Genomic DNA, 17,159 nt, shown 5'->3' with positions numbered 1-17,159 from the left:
AGCCTGTGAAGGGGGGAGACAGGACCCCTGCTTCCCTGCCCCCCTGAGTCCCTCCAGCTGCAGCTCAAGCAGGCAGCGCAGGCTGGTTGCTGCGGAGGCGGAGGGGAGGCTGGAAGGAGGATCCCGGCAGGTTTCGCGGAGACGGGCTGGGGGCTGGCTGGCCGCGGCTGCCAAGGGGCAGGGAGCCTGGAGTCGGTGGGCAGGAGAATCTCCTTCCCCCCCACCCCGCCCCGCCCCGCCAAGGCAGGCAGGCGGGCAGGACAGCCTGGGGAGAGGCAGGCCTGGAACCCCAGATCCAGCGTGGAGCCTAGCCTGACCCCGCAAGCCCTGAGCGACCCTTCCCAGCCTGGGTGAGGGCAGGAGCTGGGGCTGTTATCAGGCGACGACATCACATCCATGAGGGTATCCCTGAGGCTCAGGAAGTGGCACGGCTCACCCAGCATGCTGCAGCTAGTTAGCGAGTTAGGGCAGAGCCTGGGCTGGAACCCAAGTCTGTTTGTGGCCAACCTGCCAAACCTTAGTCTTATCTTCTGTTCACACATCGGGGCCCGGTGGGATACAGCAAACCCCACGTGCATTTATGCAATAACGGACATTTCTCATGGGCCTTCTGGGTGCTAGGCTCTGCTGTGAGGGTGCCGCCGTGAACAAAACAGGCACTCGTGTCCCTTCACCGCAGGGAGCTCACATTCCAGCGAGGGAGGCAGATAACCGATGAATAAGCCAATACACATAAATGATGAGAAAGCAATAGAGAAGATAGAGCAGGGCAAGGGGCTGGACTGGTGTATGGGGCGCCAGTAGGCAGAGGATTGGGAGATCTGTGCGAAGAGGTGGTGTTTGAGCACAGCCCTGAATAGAGTTGAGGGCGGGGAAGACACGTGGCTATCTGTCCCGGAGAATCCCACAGTGGGAGGCCCTGGGTGGGGGCACGTCGGAAAGAGATTGGAGCCATCTAATCCCTGGGTAAGGTTTTAAAGGCCCTGGAAAGGATGGGGGTAATGGCAGGCATTCTAGGTAGAGGAGACAGCTGTGCAAAGGCCCAGGGGTATGAATGTATAGAGTATGTTTAGAGAACAGCGGTCTGACCAAGCAAGGCAGAAAATAAGACAGGGAGAGGGAAGTGAAGCAGGAAAGGGTGGTTGGTGCCAGATCACGGGATGCCTCAAAACCCAGCACTGGTGGAAATTGGGCACTTCATTCAGTGGGACAGAGGGGAGCCATGGAAGGTTTTGGAGCAAGTAGAGTGTTATAATCAGAACTATGTTGGAGAAGAAAAGATGGCAGCCAGTTGCTGGCCGGATTGACGTGAGCCAGGAGGTGGCAGGACTAGTTAGAAGACTGGTTCAATAGCTCAGGCAAGAGAAAGGAAGTCGGGGCGAACCAGGGGGAAGTGTCCCGACAGCTTGGAGGGACCTCCCACCACGTCCCCTGCATCTACTCTCTGCCCTGTCCCCTGCCCCGTCCCCTGATCTCCCACTTACCCTAGTCAGAGTGACCGATTCCGCTCCTTTGTGTCCCCAGGGCCCACCAGGATCTGAAGGCCTCCCAGGTCCCCCAGGCCCAGCAGTGAGTAAAGGAGGAGACGGGAGAGTGGCCATGGGGCCCCCTGGTCCTGGTCCAGCCCTGGGGTCTAAGGGCAGAAAGACTGGGTTCTAGCTTCATTGTTCTCTGTGGCGACAGGGTCCCCGAGGAGAGCGAGGACCCCAAGGGAATTCGGGAGAGAAGGGCGACCAGGTGAGTGACCACAGGACCTGGCTGGCTGTCCTGACCATGAGGGATGGCTTGGGGGGTGGGGGTGGGCACAGGGAAGGGGTCCCAGAGGCTGGGTCCTCTCCCTGATGGCCACCCTCATGTGTGGAGGGGTGACCAGCTCTAGCCTCCAGCCCTCACCCGCCCTTGTGTTGCAACCTCCCAGCTCATGGCTCGAGTTTCACCTGCCGGTCATCTTGGGCAGAGTGGAGGGCAAGGCCCCATGGCTCGAGGCAGCCTCACCCTGTCACTCTTTCCATTTGGGCAGCCAGGCGGGAGGGAGTGGGCGGCTCAGCAAACTGTCCCTCGCTTCTTCCTCTAGGGATTTCAAGGCCAGCCAGGCTTTCCCGGCCCACCGGTGAGTGGAGACACAAAGCCAGTTCTGTCTGATGTGATCCTGTTTGGGAGGGGTAGGCCTGACCAGGCCAGGCTGGGCGAGGATGGGCCTGGGGAGGGGAGGGAAGAGGCACGGGAGGAACGGCCTGGGTGGCCAGGCCTGATTCCAGGAGCCGGGACCTGGAGGGCAGAGCCTCCTGGGTGGGCCCCGGACCAGCAGGCCAGCCAGCAGTACTGCTCCTGGGTGGTGTTTCTAGGAAGTCAGAATGCATCGCATTAACCACAGTGAAGCAGACCCAGGTGGAAGAAGGAAGGAGAGCTCCCCCCCCGCCCCAGCCCCACTCTCATCCTCGCCTGCTCCTTTGTTGATACAGGGTCCTCCTGGATTCCCGGGCAAAGCTGGAGCACCTGGCCCCCCCGGCCCACAAGCGGAGAAGGTGAGCAGGACCCCAAGGTGAGGTGGCCGCCGCCGCAGGTCTGAGCCATGCAGCTCCCACACCCCGATCCACCCCCACTACCGGCCCTTTGGAAATTCAAGGAGTGGCTCAGTTACGTCGAGGGTGGGGAGAGAGATCTCCAGCCTCGGCTCATCAGCTGCCTCTAGGCAACAGACCAGTGGCCCCCAAGCCCAAGATACCCGCTGGCCTTTGTGCTGCCAGAGTCCCCGCCTGGTGGGGATGAGGCAGGGGGCGTAGTCAGAGGCGGGGGCTCAAGGGGGAGGGGGAGGAGCTGAGCGAAGGAGGGGAGCACATCCAGACTGGAAACCCCACAGTCCTGAAGCCAGAGCAGCTTGGCCATTTGCCTTCTGGGTCTGACAATAGCAGGAAGGAAGCATGCTCAGATTGTCCCCAGGGGCCCAGGGGGGCCAGGCATGGCCTATGAGCTGATGACAAGGGTCAGAAGGACAGCAGCCTGAGAAGCCCCTGCGCTGGCTGCCCTGGGTTTGGAGACTAGCTCTGCCGTGGCCTGGGGGCTGGCACTCCTGTCTCCGCCCAACCCTTGGGCTCCCCAAATGTGATGGCCGGGTAGTGTAATGAGGCCCCAAATTGACTTCTAAGCTTGGGGTGGGGGTGGGGCGTTTATGACCCAAAGGGAGAGGCAAGAGGCCTACAACCTCAGACAGAGCCTCTTTCCTCTGAAAACACACGCCGCACAGCTCTCAGAGCTAGAAGGGACTGCTGAAAGGGCCACCTTGGTCTAACTTCTCACTGTCCCGGTGAGGAAACGAGGCTCAGAGAGGTTAGGGGCGTCCCAGGGGCACACAGCAAAATAGGAACAGAGCTGAGACTTCTCTCCCAGCCCAGGTGAGCCCCCCAGGAGCCTCCCCGCCTCCCCAGAGCCAGCGCGCCTATCAGCCGCGTTAGAGGCAGTGGTGGGTGTCACCTCCCTTCTCAGTGGGAGCCCCTGCCAGAGCCCTCCGTGCTGGCTCTGTACCCCAGCACTGCCTGCTCTCCTTAGGCTGGTCACTGCAGAGAATCCCCAAACCTCTGGCCAGCGGTTCTCTGTCCTGACTCCCTGTGGGACTGACATTTTCTGGGGCTGTGCTGACCCCTCCTGGTAGCCGATGGCATTGCAATGCCACGGGGGGCTTTCCCCCCCCCCCCCCCCCCCCCCCCCACCATGGGAGGGTGAGGGGTGTCTCTAGCTAGATCATTTCCCCTTGGCCAGCTCCACAGCCACTGCTCCGGGGCAGCTACCCTCTCTCCCCTGGGGTACCCAGCAGCCCTCCACACCAAGCTGCTTGCCTCCTCCCTTCTCCGGTGAACATTCTAGCTCACACCTTGGTTCTCATCACTCCCCTGCTTTGAACCATCAGTGGCTCCCCAGTGCCTGTCGCAGTGGTTCCCAGACTTTATGTTGAAGTTCCTGAGCCCTGTCATCACACAGAAGCTCCCGTGAACTCTCAATCAGATATGAGTGGAGCTGCTCTGACTGAGGCGGGAGCAAGGGTCTTGGGTCCCACCCTCTGGGCTCCCACTTTGTGCCCCCATCTCTGACGCTCCTCCAGGAACCCCCAGGGCTCTGAGGAGTACAGTGTGAAAAGCACTGGTCTGTCGGATAGACTCTGGCACGGTGTTCCGGGCACACCCCCCGTCAGGCTCTACCTAGAGCCTCCAGGCTTGCCTCCCACCCCTCCTGTCACACTGGCTCCCCAGACATCCTGGCCAGGCCAGGCATGTGACCACTTCCAAATCTGCATCGTTCTCTGAAGTTCCCTCCGGCAGGCTCTTTTCTACTTGTCCGCTTGCCCGAATCCCACCTATCCTTCAGAGTCTAGCATCTGGTGACACTTCTGTGACACTCTCCCTGACCCCTGGCCAGAGTGAGCGGCCCCCTCTTCCGAGGTGGACCGTGAGCTCCTTGAGGACAGGGAAGAATCAGAGGCTATATAGTGCTTGGCACTTTGTGGGGACCGTCGCGCGCTGAATGTATGCCTTCAGTCAGTACACGTTCCTGCACACCCACTGTGCCAGTCCCTGGGTCAACCCTGAAGAAGGTGCTAGACCGAACAGGCTCTGTCCCTTCCTCATATCACAGTGCAGAAAGATGGATGCTTTGCAGACAAAGACAGATCCTTCTGGGGGAGTGGTGTGGAATACATCCAGCAGAACTGGGGCTGGAAACCAGTGGTCTTGACTTTCAGTAATCATCAGAACCCGGCGCCTAGGGCCTCATCCCCCGGGGGTGGGGGCTTGGGGGGGGTGGTGGTGGGCAAGGCCCTGCTGACTGTGTTGTGGGGGTCGGCTGCTTTCCAGGGCAGTGAAGGCATCCGAGGCCCACCAGGCATGCCTGGTCCCCCTGGGCCACCAGGGTCGCCTGGGATCCAGGTGAGTGTGTGTCCCCCTGGCCTGCCAGGTACGTGCGGCGTGCATGCGTGTGTATGCATGCCTGCATGTGTGTGTGTCTAATCCGGGTGGGAGCTGGGTGAGCGGTGGACGGGGTGGAGGGGCTGGGTCAGGTATCTTACCTCCTGGGGCTCCGGCAGGCATGCACACATTCCTTTTTCCTGTTTCTAGGGCCCTGCCGGCCTGGATGGTCTCGATGGGAAGGACGGCAAGCCTGGCTTGAGGGTGAGAGGATGGGCACCCTTTCCCTTCTCTTTCCTCCTCCAAGAGCCAAAGTCAATGGAACCCCGATGAAGGAAACGGAATCCCCTCCCCCACACCCCTGCCTTCCCTCCACCTGCTCCTGGCCACACACCCCCTTCTCTGATGGCACCGGAGGCCTTGGTTCCTTGGTTCTTCTGGTAGCCTTAACCAGGTTGGATGAGCCGGGTCTCACCAAAGGCAGGCAGTGAAAGGGGGTGGGTTTATATCCAGAAATTCAGGATACTAAAGATACTAGGCCGGGTGTCAGAAAAACAGGCCGCAGACCTGGCAGGACCTGAGCAGCCCTGGATCCCTGGGTCTGGTGCTGCTGGGGAATGTGAAAGGGATGCGACATGGCAAAGGGCAGAGCATCAGAGTCAACCCCCTTCTGTACCCAAAAGAAGGAAACTCGGGGCTCAGAGAGGGCTGGGATTCACTCAGGGTCCACAGCCAGTCAGAGACCAAGCCCAGCTTGGATTCTTCCCTCTGCCTCCCGTGACATTCCCTCCATCCTGGGATAGCCGGGGGAGGGGCTGCCGAGAGGGAAGACAGTGGGAAATGAGTGCTCATCCTGTCTCAATGCCCCTGGTCTCTTCCACAGGGGGACCCTGGCCCCGCTGGCCCTCCTGGACTCATGGGACCCCCGGTAAGTTGAGCTGCAGGAAGGAGTTGGGAGCGGGGAGGTCCCAAAGCTGACGGGTGCGGGCTCTGCCTTAGAGGGTGGGCAGCCCGAATCCAGATCCGCTGGGGACCAGGTTGTGACTTTGGATGGGTCTGATTCCTTCAACCTGAGGAAGGAGGCAAGGGAAGTCGCCTCTGCTTGAGGCGAGGGCCGTGGCAGCCTCCCACTTTTCCTTCCAGGGCTTCAAGGGAAAAACGGGACACCCTGGCCTCCCAGGACCGAAGGTAAGGAAGGGCCTGGCGACTTCTGCCAAGCAGGTGTTCTCAGCCATACCCAAGGCCTGACCCCGGGCAGACATGGCAGCCTGGCACCAGTGGGCTGAGACGCCATTCCAGCATCCAAGCCTCCTGAGACCACGGGGGCCTAGCGGATCGGGTCAGGCTCTGCCGTCCACCAGCCCGAGAGCATCCGAGGGCTGCTGGCCAGAGTCTGGGCAGGGGGCAGGACTCCTCGGATGTGGGGTCGCCTTGGGGCTGGGGGAGCCAAGTAGAGGTCTGTCGAGTTCCAGCTGGCCCTCTCTCTTGCAGGGTGACTGTGGGAAACCAGGGCCCCCAGGCAGCAGTGGCCGGCCAGGAGCAGAGGTAAGGGCTGAGGTCCATACGTGCTACCTTCGGGCAGCCTTTGGGGCTCTGCTGAGTCCAAGACTTACTGGCCAAGGGGCTGCCTTCCCTCCTGGGCCTTCTGGGGGAGGTTTTGCCCCAAGATACACACCTTCACCTCCTCCTTCCTCCTGCAACTGGTTCCCCTCCCTGCAGGCTGTTGGATCACTCACCTAAAAAACCAAGGCCTGGCCTTCTCAGGCTGGGGGCTCTGACATCTGTCTCCAACAATACTCGTGGGCAGGGCTGGTCCCTGAGGCCCCAGAAAGCGTGGGCCTGGAGGCCAGGACCCAGCTCAGCTCCTCTATCGGTGTCCTACCTGCTCTGCTCAGCCTCCTTCCCACTAACAACCCTGTGTGTGTAAGTCTGTTTCTGTATTGCCTTTTTTTTTTTTTTTTTTTTTTTCTGGCTCCTATAGGGTGAGCCTGGTGCCATGGGACCTCAGGGAAGACCCGGCCCCCCTGGCCATATTGTGAGTTAAACCATTTTTGCCTCTGCCTCTATTAGAGTTAGGATCCTCTTGGGGCTGGGGTGGGCAAGCCGGTGATGGCCTGAAAGAACTGACCACAGGGGCAGCCCTACAGAGCAGTAAGGGGCCTTGGGCTCACCTAATCCAGTGGTCCCCAGGCTTTCTGCCATTTTCTTATTTTCTGGGCACATTTGAGTTTACTGATCAAACAAAGATCATTCAGTTATTCGACAAACAATAATTGAGCACCTGCTCCATGCCAGGCACTGTTCCAAGCATTGGGCTGTGGCAGGGAGCGAGACAGACAAGGTCCCCTGATCCCAGAGCTTCCACGCAGGCCCAACAAACAAACAAATTAATGCGAAAGCTTCAGGCAGCCATGTGATGTCACCGGGAGGGCCTGGGAGGCGCCTTTAGAGGAACCTTTACTGCAGAAGTGGCATTTGAGCCGAGGCCTGAATGACAAGAAGGAGCCATCTGTCCAGCAGTCTGGGGGGAGAACGTCCAGGCAGGAGTCGGGGGGCGGGGGCGGGGGAGGGCAGCTGACGCAAGGAGCCCGAGGCAGGGAGGGGCCCGGTGTGTCCGGGGAGCTCCAAGGTCAGCGTGGCTGGAATGGAGTTTGAGAAAGGCATGAGTGGGAGCCAGAAAGCTATGCTTCCAGAGGACCTGGTGACGACCTCGGACCTTGGAGGACCTCAGGAGGCGAGGGGCACGGGTGGCAGCCGAGGTGTCCCTGGATGGTGGATGGTCGGGTGGAGCTGGGGTGGCAGATGGGCTGTGTTTGGAGTACTTGCTGCCGACTTGGATGGGGGAGGGGCGGGGGGGGAGCGGTGGAGGGAGAGGAGCCAGGGATGACTCCTGCGCGTGGGTGGGCGGCTGGGTGCATGGGTGGTGCACTTACAAAGGTAAGACGACTTGGAGAGGACAGTTATTAAGCAATAATGAGTTTCCCATCTGAATTTACTCCTCAGTAACATAGATGGCTGCCTATGGGCGCCTTTGATCAGTGTGACAGCTAGAGCTGATGGGGTTCCTGAGCAAAGGAAACACTCTGGCGTTTGATTGCAGCCCTGTTGTGGCAGATGTACAGTTTCCAGGAGGCTTCTGGAAGTGTTAAAAATAGCTCATGATCAAAAAGAGGAACTCTCGGGTCCTCATCAGTGCGTGTATGGATCTCAAGGGGTCTAGCGGCCCCGGATTAGGGACCCCAGGTCCAGCCTAGTCCCTGTTCACACTGCAGATGAAAGGAGCCACACACTGATTTGTGATCCCATTGAAGACTCATCGGGGGGCTGGGGAGAGGGGGTACAAGTTTCCTCCTCTCACCTCCGTCTGCCCAGCTTCAGCCCCTGCTCCGTGCCAGTCCCAGTGCCGGGCATTCCCGCCCCCAGAAGACTTGTGATGAGCGGAACAGAGTCCGTGCCTCCAGAACTTTCCATCTGGGAGTGTGGAGGGACATGCTGGGAGAGAGACCTGTGTGCCCTGGGCTTCAGAGGAGTAGCTCTGGCCAGGGAGCTGGCACTTGAGCTGACTCAGAGCTCAACTTGACTTGAACTTGAACTTGACTCAGAGATGGGGATGGCATTCCAGCCCCGCCCCAGCCCAGCAGGGTGACAGCACTCTGTGTGTTGAGTCCCACTGCTCTCCAGGGACAGCAGAGTGGGAGACCCAAGGCCTGAGGCCAGGCTTACCCACTGGGTCTCTGGGGTTCAAGTTGAGCCCCTGCTTCTCCCACAGAACAGGAGGAGAGGAGCTAGGAGGGCCTCCGAAGACCTCAGGCCCACATAGTTAACCTTCAGGCCTTTGCCCCCCACCCTCGGCTCTGGCTGTGGTTTCCAGATCATCCCTTTGGCACAGCCCAAGATGAACCACTCAGTGCACGGCAGGCGTGAAGTTCCTGTGAGCTCGGGGACCCCCCCCCCCCGGGTGTCAGCTCTGGCACAAGTTTTTTGGGAGAAGCTCAAGTGCAAGACCGGAAGGGAAGGAGGGTTGAGGGAAGAGGGATGGAGTTGCTGAAGTTCTGGGCCTGTTACTGCCTTTGGTCCCTCGCTGCCTCCTGGGGGGGCCTTATTATCGGAGACTCTTTCCATCCCGCTGTCTTCATGTTTCTTTAGGGGCCACCGGGACCTCCAGGCCAGCCGGGCCCAGCTGGGATCTCTGCAGTGGTGAGTGATCTACTCCCCTCGTCCCTCCCTCCCTCCCTCCCTCCCAGGACTCTGGCTGGGGCTTCTTTCACAGAGGGGGGTGGTGAGAACAATTTGTGCCTGTCCCCCTCCTTCCCTGCCTTCAGACTCTCCCACCTCCTGGGTCTCCCCAGGTGGCATGCAGTAAAGGCCTTTGGAGAGGGCTGGAGGCCATCACAGGCCCCAGCCTCAGGTTCAGGCCACGCCACCCTGCCCCACAGGGTCTGGGGGGTGGGTGCATGGTCCCTGGCATACAATCACGCCTGCCTCTCTGCTCTGTGGGGTTCACTGCCGTCTCTCCCGTCCCCTCTCACCACCCACCTCCCTTCTCTCCAGGGCCTAAAAGGAGACCGGGGAGCCCCTGGAGAAAGGGGCATGCTAGGCCTTCCAGGCCAGCCTGGGACCCCTGGACACCCTGGCCCCCCGGTAAGACCCCACATCTTACTGCACAGCCCCGAGGGAAAGGGACATTTGGCTTTGTCAGTCGAGCACAGCCCCACGCATCTGGGGTCTCCAGGGGAGGAGAGGCGGTTAGCAGGGAAGATGGCAGCCCGACGAGATCACATCACATCCGGAAGAAAGGACAAGTCCTGTAGCCAGCGCTTGCCAAGCGCACCCCAGGCCGCTGCCTCTGACCATGCATCACCCTAGGGGTCAGGCCGGGGAGACTTGGCGCCTGTTCTGCCCCTGCCCTGCCCCCTCCCTGGGGGAGCTCTCCGGTAACCGCAGAGAATCTGTGCATGTCAGGAGCCAGAAATGCAGAGCCGTTATCACAGCCCTCTCGGCAACTCGCAAACCGGTCCTTGGTCTCAGCTAGTGTTTAGTACTAAGACCTATGACATGTTGGTCACCGACAATGCACTGAATGGTGAGCCAAGTGCTTGACATTTGGTCATTTAATCCGTCCCGCAATCCCGTTTAGTAGGTCTGATTGTTCCCATTTTACAGATGAGAAAACCAAAGCTCAGCAAGGTTAAATAGGTTGCCCACCGTCACATAGCTAGCGAGTGGAAAAGCCTGCTGGATTCCTGAACTTGCGTCGTCCTTAGCCACTCTACAATACTCCCTCTTTCCAAGGTTCCAGACAGTTGACCCACATCAGGTGGATGGATTGCCAGTCTCAGGGATGAACTCTCCTGGGGAAATTGAGGCAGGAGCCCAGGTCTCCTAGCCCCCGGGTCGGGGGATTTTCTTCTGGGAGCAGTGGCCATGACCCTGGAGCCGGTGGCCTCAATGGGGCGGACGGCTCCTGCCCGTGCGGGGGGTGATGGTTGGTGCATCCGCCTAGAGGGTCGAGTCTCACCTACTCACTCGGATTCTCGCCAGGGCCCCGGGGCAGGCGGGTCCCTCCAAGCCTCTGTCCCTCCCTGCCTGTAGGCTCAGGAGCCTCCAGGGTCCCTAGCTGAATCTGCCAGTTGCCTTGCAATCCCAGATTCCTCTTCCCCACAATCATACCAGAAGCAGGCTGGGCCCAGGGTGTGTGGCCTGTCCTGTCCTGAGGAGGGAGCAGGCTCAGGCCACCCTGGCCTGTCTCCGGGACCTCACTGAGGACAGAGGTTCACAATTACCGCCTTTGTTTGGCAAACGTGTAACAGAAACTCACAGCTAGGGATCCCGCGAGATTCTGGGACCTCAAGCCAGGAGCCAGGCAGGCGCGGTCTGCTTGTCCCTTGCATAGCGCAGTCAGGGAGGCGGCCCGGGCTGCCAGCGTGGGGCTCCGGGACAGGCCGGAGTGTGGGGTGGGGTTCTAAGTTTCCATGGCCTGTGTCCAGAGCGGCTGAGGGTGAGGGCTAGAGGATCATGGTTCCTTCGTGGCACAGGGGCTGGGCATGCGTAGCGGGTGAGGGGAGCCAGATGCCATGCTGGGGTGGTGCTGATGGCTTTTTACCGCTCTCTACTCCACAGGGAGAGCCTGGTGCGGACGGTGCAGCTGGCAAAGAGGTACTGTTGTGTTGGGTTTCTCCTTCCCTTGGGGATGCTGCTGCTTGCCCCTCGCCTTGCCCCCACCCTGCTTCCTTCGCTCAGTAATCACTCCCTGAACGCCTTCCAATATGCCATGCGCTGGCCCTTTCATTCTGACTTCTCACCTCTTTTTGTCTGTGACAAGGGACCCAACCAACACGATGATGGCCTAGGGGACATCATTCTACCTTCTAGCTGTCAGCCAACAGAAGGGAGGCTGTCGCCCTTCCTCACCCAGAGCTCAGCTGGACATAGCCTGGGCCCTAGGGTTGTGGCAGGTGCTCCTTTCATGACACCTGCCTCCCCAGGACGGCTCAGAGATGCTGCCTAGATTTGACCCCTGACTTTTGCTTTTCTCTAGGGACCCCCTGGAAAACAGGGACTTTATGGACCCCCCGGTCCAAAGGTGAGTGGGCACTGGCTGGTTTTGAGATGAAAAACTCACGAGTGATTAAGGCCAGCTCCAAGCTACGACTTTAGCCATGGAGAGGAGACGCAGGAAGGCCAGTGGGCAGGAAGAAAAAAGTGGGCAGAACTCAGAATTTGCAGCAACCTCACCTGTGAAAGTTTCTCACGGGGGGGCCTATTTCTTAGCTACGATCGGGAGGGTGGAAATCTCAAGTTCATTCACTCATTGACCAGTTGATTGATTCATTCATGCTGCTGGCACCTGCTCCCTCTCATGTTCCAGGTCCTCTGTCCCAGCTTTGGCTAAACAGAGGTCTCTGAACAGTAGCCACTCACTTCGTCCAGCCACACTTATGCTAGGGCATGGCAAGCTTTACGGAAGATTAGACATAGCACCCAAGTCAGCCCGGGGAGTCAGGGAGGCTGTGCATAGGACAGGAGCATTTCAGCTGAGCAGGAGGAGTGAGCCGGGTAGAAGGAGGGAGAGGGCATTCCACGCAAGGAAGGCTAAGACAGCGTGGCTGAAGCAGAGACTTATAAGCAGTGAGGCATGGCTGTAGGTTCGAGGGCAGGGAGATGAACCTGGAAAAGAGGTGATGGGAACCACATCGTGAATGATCTTGAATGCCTGGCCAAGGAATCAACTCTTTAGCCTGAGGGCAGCTGGGAGGCATCAGAATTTCTAAACAGGGAGTAACAGCATGAAGAACTCTGTCTTTTCGAAGGACCCGGACTGCTCTGGGAGCTGTGAGGCCAGGCAAGCTTGTAGGATGCTGTGACCACAGTCAGAAGAAGATGCCAGGGGCCGGCTGGGGGGATGGGGAGAGAGAGAGAGGGTGAGAGACAGAGAGAGAGGCTGATTGCTGAGACATAATAAGGTGGACTTGATTGTCCTTGGCAATGCTCGTTATGGCTTCCTGTCCTTGTAGGGTGATCCGGGACCTTCAGGACAGAAGGGCCAGGCAGGAGAGAAGGGAAGAGCTGGCATGCCTGGTGGGCCCGGCAAGAGTGGCTCCATGGGGCCTGTTGGGCCACCGGGTCCTGCAGGAGAGAGAGGCCACCCTGGATCTCCGGGGCCTGCGGGGAGCCCTGGATTGCCCGGGGTGCCTGGCTCCATGGTAAGGGGAACGGCTGGCAGCCAGGGGCCCCGCCGCACAGAGCAGGCATCCAGGGTGGAGCAGAGACCATTGTAGAAGCCCCCGAGGGAAAGAGCATGACTCCCACATAGGTGGTTCTGAACCTTGCTTGGGAGAGCCGGGAGGCGTGGGAACCCTCTCCCCAGGAAAATGCACTGATCCGCAAAATGTCATGCACCAATTCGGGGCGGGGGGGGGGGTGGCGGTTAGGACCTTGGATTAAGTATCTGTGGGACGCTCCTAGAAGCTTTGTTCCCTTCCTCATCCTTTCTTTCCACAAAGTCTATTCCCAGGGGGAGAGTATCAGGCTTGGAAGGATAATTGAGGCAGGTTTTCTTTTCTTTTCTTTTCTTTTCTTTTTTTTTTTTTTTTCCTCAGGGAGACATGGTGAATTATGATGAAATCAAGAGGTTCATCAGACAAGAGATCATTAAAATGTTTGATGGTAATTGGCAGCTGGCTGGGCGGCGGTGGGTGCTGCTGGCTTTTCCCCACTGTTTCTCTGCCCTGCCTTGGCCTCCTTTTCCTTTAGAGCCCAATCCTCCGCCCCAGACCCCTCCTCGCCCACTTACAGGCATATGTTCAATCAGGCTTCAGACCTTCCTTATCACCTGCTCTGCCCTGAGATACAATGAATCTCCCTGCCCTCCCCGAGCCCCCACTGCAGCAGAGGAGACAGACAGGAAAGCTGAAATCAAACGAGTCTGCATGAAGCGAGCTCTAAATAGAGGGGCAAGCAGCAGCCATAGGCTAGCTGGTGTGGTTTCGCTTCTAAGCTTTTTTCCCGTGCACTTGTTCATCCGGCATGGCCGTGCTAGGGCCTGGGGAGAACGTGGCCCCTGTCCTGATGGTGCTAGCCATCTTGCTTGGGAAGCAGACCTTGAATGCAAAGCAAGGAGTCCGGACCTTCTTGTGAAGCCAGCGGTAGACTGATGAGGGTGTTGGAGAAGAGGGAGGCCCTGATCAGGTCTGTGCTGTCGAAAGACCAGCGTGCAAAGGATAGTGAAGGCGAGGGCACGGGAGGCGTGTTCCTTGCTCTGACTGCCCTTTGAAGAAAGGCGGCTTTGGACTCCATGCTGGTGGCCCGTCTGCATCCGTCTGCGTCCCTGGGACACCCTGGGACCTGTCCCTGTGCTTTCTTACAGAGAGGATGGCTTATTACACCTCCAGGATGCAGTTCCCCATGGAGATGGCCGCAGCTCCGGGACGACCAGGACCCCCAGGAAAGGATGGGGCTCCGGGCCGGCCAGGCGCTCCGGGATCACCAGGACTTCCTGGTCAGATCGGCAGAGAAGGACGCCAGGGTGTGCCAGGAATGAGAGGTAGCTCTGCCCTCCGGTGCCCCCGAGGTGCACATGTGACTCTTTGGGGCAGACAAGAGCATTGCATGAGGTCCATTGCGAATATGATATTTGTGTGTATGTGTGTGTTTCAAATAATCTCACTGGGGTGTCATTTCTCCGCTCAGGAATAGGACTTATTTTATTCCTTTTGTCTCAGGATTGCCCGGTACCAAAGGTGAAAAGGGGGACATTGGTATTGGCATGGCTGGCGAAAATGGTCTCCCCGGCCCCCCAGGTAGGAAGAGCCAGAATCTGAGAGCATGAATCTCAAGCAGCTGGTATCTGCTTTCCTTATGTTCCTTCTACAGCACAATATAGTTGTGTAGAACCTCAAATAACTACAGGTCTATCACGGTAATGCCAGTGTGTGCCGGGGGCGGGGGGGGGGGGAGGGGAGCAGGAGGCCCAGGGCCCGTCCCCAGGTCCTAAACTGGGCTAGCAGGACACAGGGGAAGACAGCCAGATATGGTGGGGCCAGCGAATGAGAGTTCATGTCCTGCTCGGCGCCACGCTGGCTGTCGAACCTTGAGAAGGTCGCTGAGTCAGGCTGCATGGCCTAAAAGAGAAGTGACCAAAGCCCGACGGCCTGGCTCTGAGACCCGGCCTCCCTGAACACTCGAACTCCCAAGTGTGCAATCTCTCTGAGCCGGTGTCCTCATCTACGAAATGAGGTAATCGTTTCTTTCTCACGGAATGGTCGTGAAGATTCATCGAATTATGCATCAGAAGCACTCGCCTGGTGCCTGGCACGTGGAAGCTCCCAATAAAACCAGCCAGTAATGTTGTTACTGTTAAATTAACGGAAGGATCAGATCAGGTGTCCGTGAAAACCTGTTACAGCCTGACAAATATTTATCAAACGCAAGGTGTTAGGTACCGTGACCATGATTTCTTCTTTGTCGCCTGGGTCTCCTGACCTCCCCTCTCTGACTCTTCCCTCCCTAGGTCCTCAAGGCCCTCCAGGGTATGGTAAGATGGGCGCGACCGGACCCATGGGCCAGCAAGGCATTCCGGGCATCCCTGGCCCTCCGGGTCCCATGGGCCAGCCAGGCAAGGCTGGCCACTGTAACCCCTCTGACTGCTTTGGGGCCATGCCGATGGAGGAGCAGTACCCGCCCATGAAAAACATGAAGGGGCCTTTCGGCTGAAATCACGGCCTCCGTCAGATGAAGGATTCCATTGGGAATAAATGGCCGACACGTACAGGACTCTGTGATGGGTTGTGAATGTTTTGTGTTCCTTAATTGCTATTAATATTTTTTTACCAATAAATAAATAAAACTACATGCAACCCCACTTCCAGTGGGGTTCTCTGGTGCTGCCCCTGCCTCTCTGTCATCCCCCTTCTGTCGTGTGGTCCCAGGGTCAAAAAAGGGCATTTCCCACGTGTCTGTGGCCAACCAGTGGAGTCGTGGAGCTGTGGGATGCTGCTGTATAGGGTGCCCCCAGCTCAGCTCTCCTCTCTAGATGCTTCGAGTCATGCTTCGGTCCTCTGTGGACTTCGGGTCCTGCCCTTCGTGGCGCACCTCTCAAAGTCAGAGTGGGGGCATCACTCAGCCTGTCCTCACCAATGAGCCAAAAGCAGATATGAAGGCCCAACTTATGGCTCATAAAGGCCCCTCCCTGTTTGCTTCTGAGAGAAACCAGTGCTCAGTTCCCCACCCACCCTCTGCCCACCCTTCTGACTTCTTGAGCGCGGCCCAGAGCCAATCCACGTTGCCCCTGGGGAAATGCCACCCAGCGCGGAAAGCTAGGCTGCAGCCCCCGGCCTAGGCAACCAGGGACCGCTTCTCCGGGAAATGAAATGGAACCTTCTGCCTGTACCGGTGCATGGCCCTGTCACCAGCTCTCCTGGACCCCAAATGGCATCTTTTGTTAAACCTTGTTCATCTAACGCGTGTGGTGCTTTTCCCACACGTCTCAGCCGAGGCCTTCAGAAACAGGTTGCATCGGCGGAAAGGGCACAGGGGTCATGGGCAAGCCATGATCAGATCTAAGCGCAGGGTCTTCAAAGTCCGCTGGGAATTTGGTGATCTATCTGCCGTCTCCTTCTCAATATATAAAAAGGCCAGGAAGAAAAGAAGACAAAAAAAAAAAAAAAGAGAGCGAGAGAGAGAGAGCAAGTTGAATATTATGGAAACATTCCATCTCAAGCCTCTTCCTTCTGTCTTTTTCACATCTCTTGTGCTGATGGGCTGACTGCCCTGTGAGAAAGCAACAGGGCACGTCCAGAGGGACTTCTAAAGAAAGCCTTTTTACTGGTCCCAGCTTTCTGGAGGGTTTATTTAAGTTGGATAAACTTCAAAGGGATCACAGAGCAGGCTCAGAAATGTACCCAGAGTCTAGATGCTCATCCAAACTGCCTGAAGCCTTCAAACTGGCTGTCATCTCTCCGGAGCTGGCATGTCCAGCATAGTTCTGAAAACTCCCTCCTCCAGTAGGGCCCCAAATGCCGGGGGACCGGCCCACTGATGGCTTTTCTGAACCTTTGCCCTATTTTCCTCCTGCCAGGAGCAGAGGTGTGCCCGTGGCCAGGGGAATGGAGCACGCCTCGGTGTCTCCCATGATGCTTTTAGATTAACGAGGTGCCGATTCTTATTTCGTCCCTCATCAGCAATTCTCAGCTAACCCTGGTTCTAACATAAAACATGAAAAAGCAAACGCATCATATTTGCATTGAAGTAGCAGCCAGCATTGGACAGTGGATGAGGACAGATGTTAAAGCGTTCCCTTTGGAAGGCCCGCTTCCACTTTCGGCCCAGTCTGCGAAGCGCTAACTGATGACTGGCCTCGTGATAAGGACATTGGCGTGAGTAGAGAGAGAAAAGCAGGACCAGCTGTTGGGTTGAGCGCATTGGCTTTGAAGGCCAGAGGGGAATGTTACTATGGGGAAACGTCACACGCATCCCCCTTTGAGGGCCCCCAGGGAATCCATCCTTACATAGTAAATGAGGCTTTCTTTCCTTTTCTTCCAGAGTCAAATTCATGCTACTCTTTAGGGGAGTGCGTAACAGGCTGGTTTAAGCTGTCGTGATTTGAGTGCTCGTCTCCCTGGAGTTTGGAATTGCTCTATTTTCTTGGACCATGAAGAACCAGATGGAAAGCTGGATTTTATAGTCTCTTCTGTTACTGTGGTCAGCAAAAAAAAAAAAAAAATCCATGGATTTTGCTCATAAATTTGGGAGCTGGGTAAGCTGAAG

The 17,159-nt window shown here is 57.8% G+C and overlaps 1 protein-coding gene across 4 annotated transcripts in view; it reads left to right on the top strand.

Annotated features, from left to right (window-relative positions):
• COL16A1 (collagen type XVI alpha 1 chain) overlaps positions 1-15,272 on the top strand; it is a 49,785-nt gene extending 34,513 nt beyond the window's left edge. For all 4 annotated transcript variants that reach the window (XM_030326858.1, XM_030326857.1, XM_030326856.1 and 1 more), the window contains 19 exons: positions 1,525-1,569; positions 1,684-1,737; positions 2,075-2,110; positions 2,463-2,525; positions 4,845-4,916; positions 5,106-5,159; positions 5,779-5,823; positions 6,039-6,083; positions 6,387-6,440; positions 6,877-6,930; positions 9,042-9,092; positions 9,447-9,536; positions 11,016-11,051; positions 11,434-11,478; positions 12,410-12,598; positions 12,995-13,061; positions 13,762-13,938; positions 14,117-14,194; positions 14,905-15,272. In XM_030326858.1, coding sequence (XP_030182718.1) covers positions 1,525-1,569; positions 1,684-1,737; positions 2,075-2,110; positions 2,463-2,525; positions 4,845-4,916; positions 5,106-5,159; positions 5,779-5,823; positions 6,039-6,083; positions 6,387-6,440; positions 6,877-6,930; positions 9,042-9,092; positions 9,447-9,536; positions 11,016-11,051; positions 11,434-11,478; positions 12,410-12,598; positions 12,995-13,061; positions 13,762-13,938; positions 14,117-14,194; positions 14,905-15,107 — 1,458 coding nt within the window. In that variant the 3' untranslated portion in view covers positions 15,108-15,272. The remainder of the gene's footprint in view (positions 1-1,524; positions 1,570-1,683; positions 1,738-2,074; positions 2,111-2,462; positions 2,526-4,844; positions 4,917-5,105; positions 5,160-5,778; positions 5,824-6,038; positions 6,084-6,386; positions 6,441-6,876; positions 6,931-9,041; positions 9,093-9,446; positions 9,537-11,015; positions 11,052-11,433; positions 11,479-12,409; positions 12,599-12,994; positions 13,062-13,761; positions 13,939-14,116; positions 14,195-14,904) is intronic.
• The last annotated feature ends 1,887 nt before the right edge of the window (positions 15,273-17,159 follow it).

Source organism: Lynx canadensis, chromosome C1 (assembly GCF_007474595.2).
Source record: "Lynx canadensis isolate LIC74 chromosome C1, mLynCan4.pri.v2, whole genome shotgun sequence".
Taxonomy (NCBI): domain Eukaryota; kingdom Metazoa; phylum Chordata; class Mammalia; order Carnivora; family Felidae; genus Lynx; species Lynx canadensis.
This window is presented reverse-complemented; position numbering and strand designations above follow the sequence as displayed.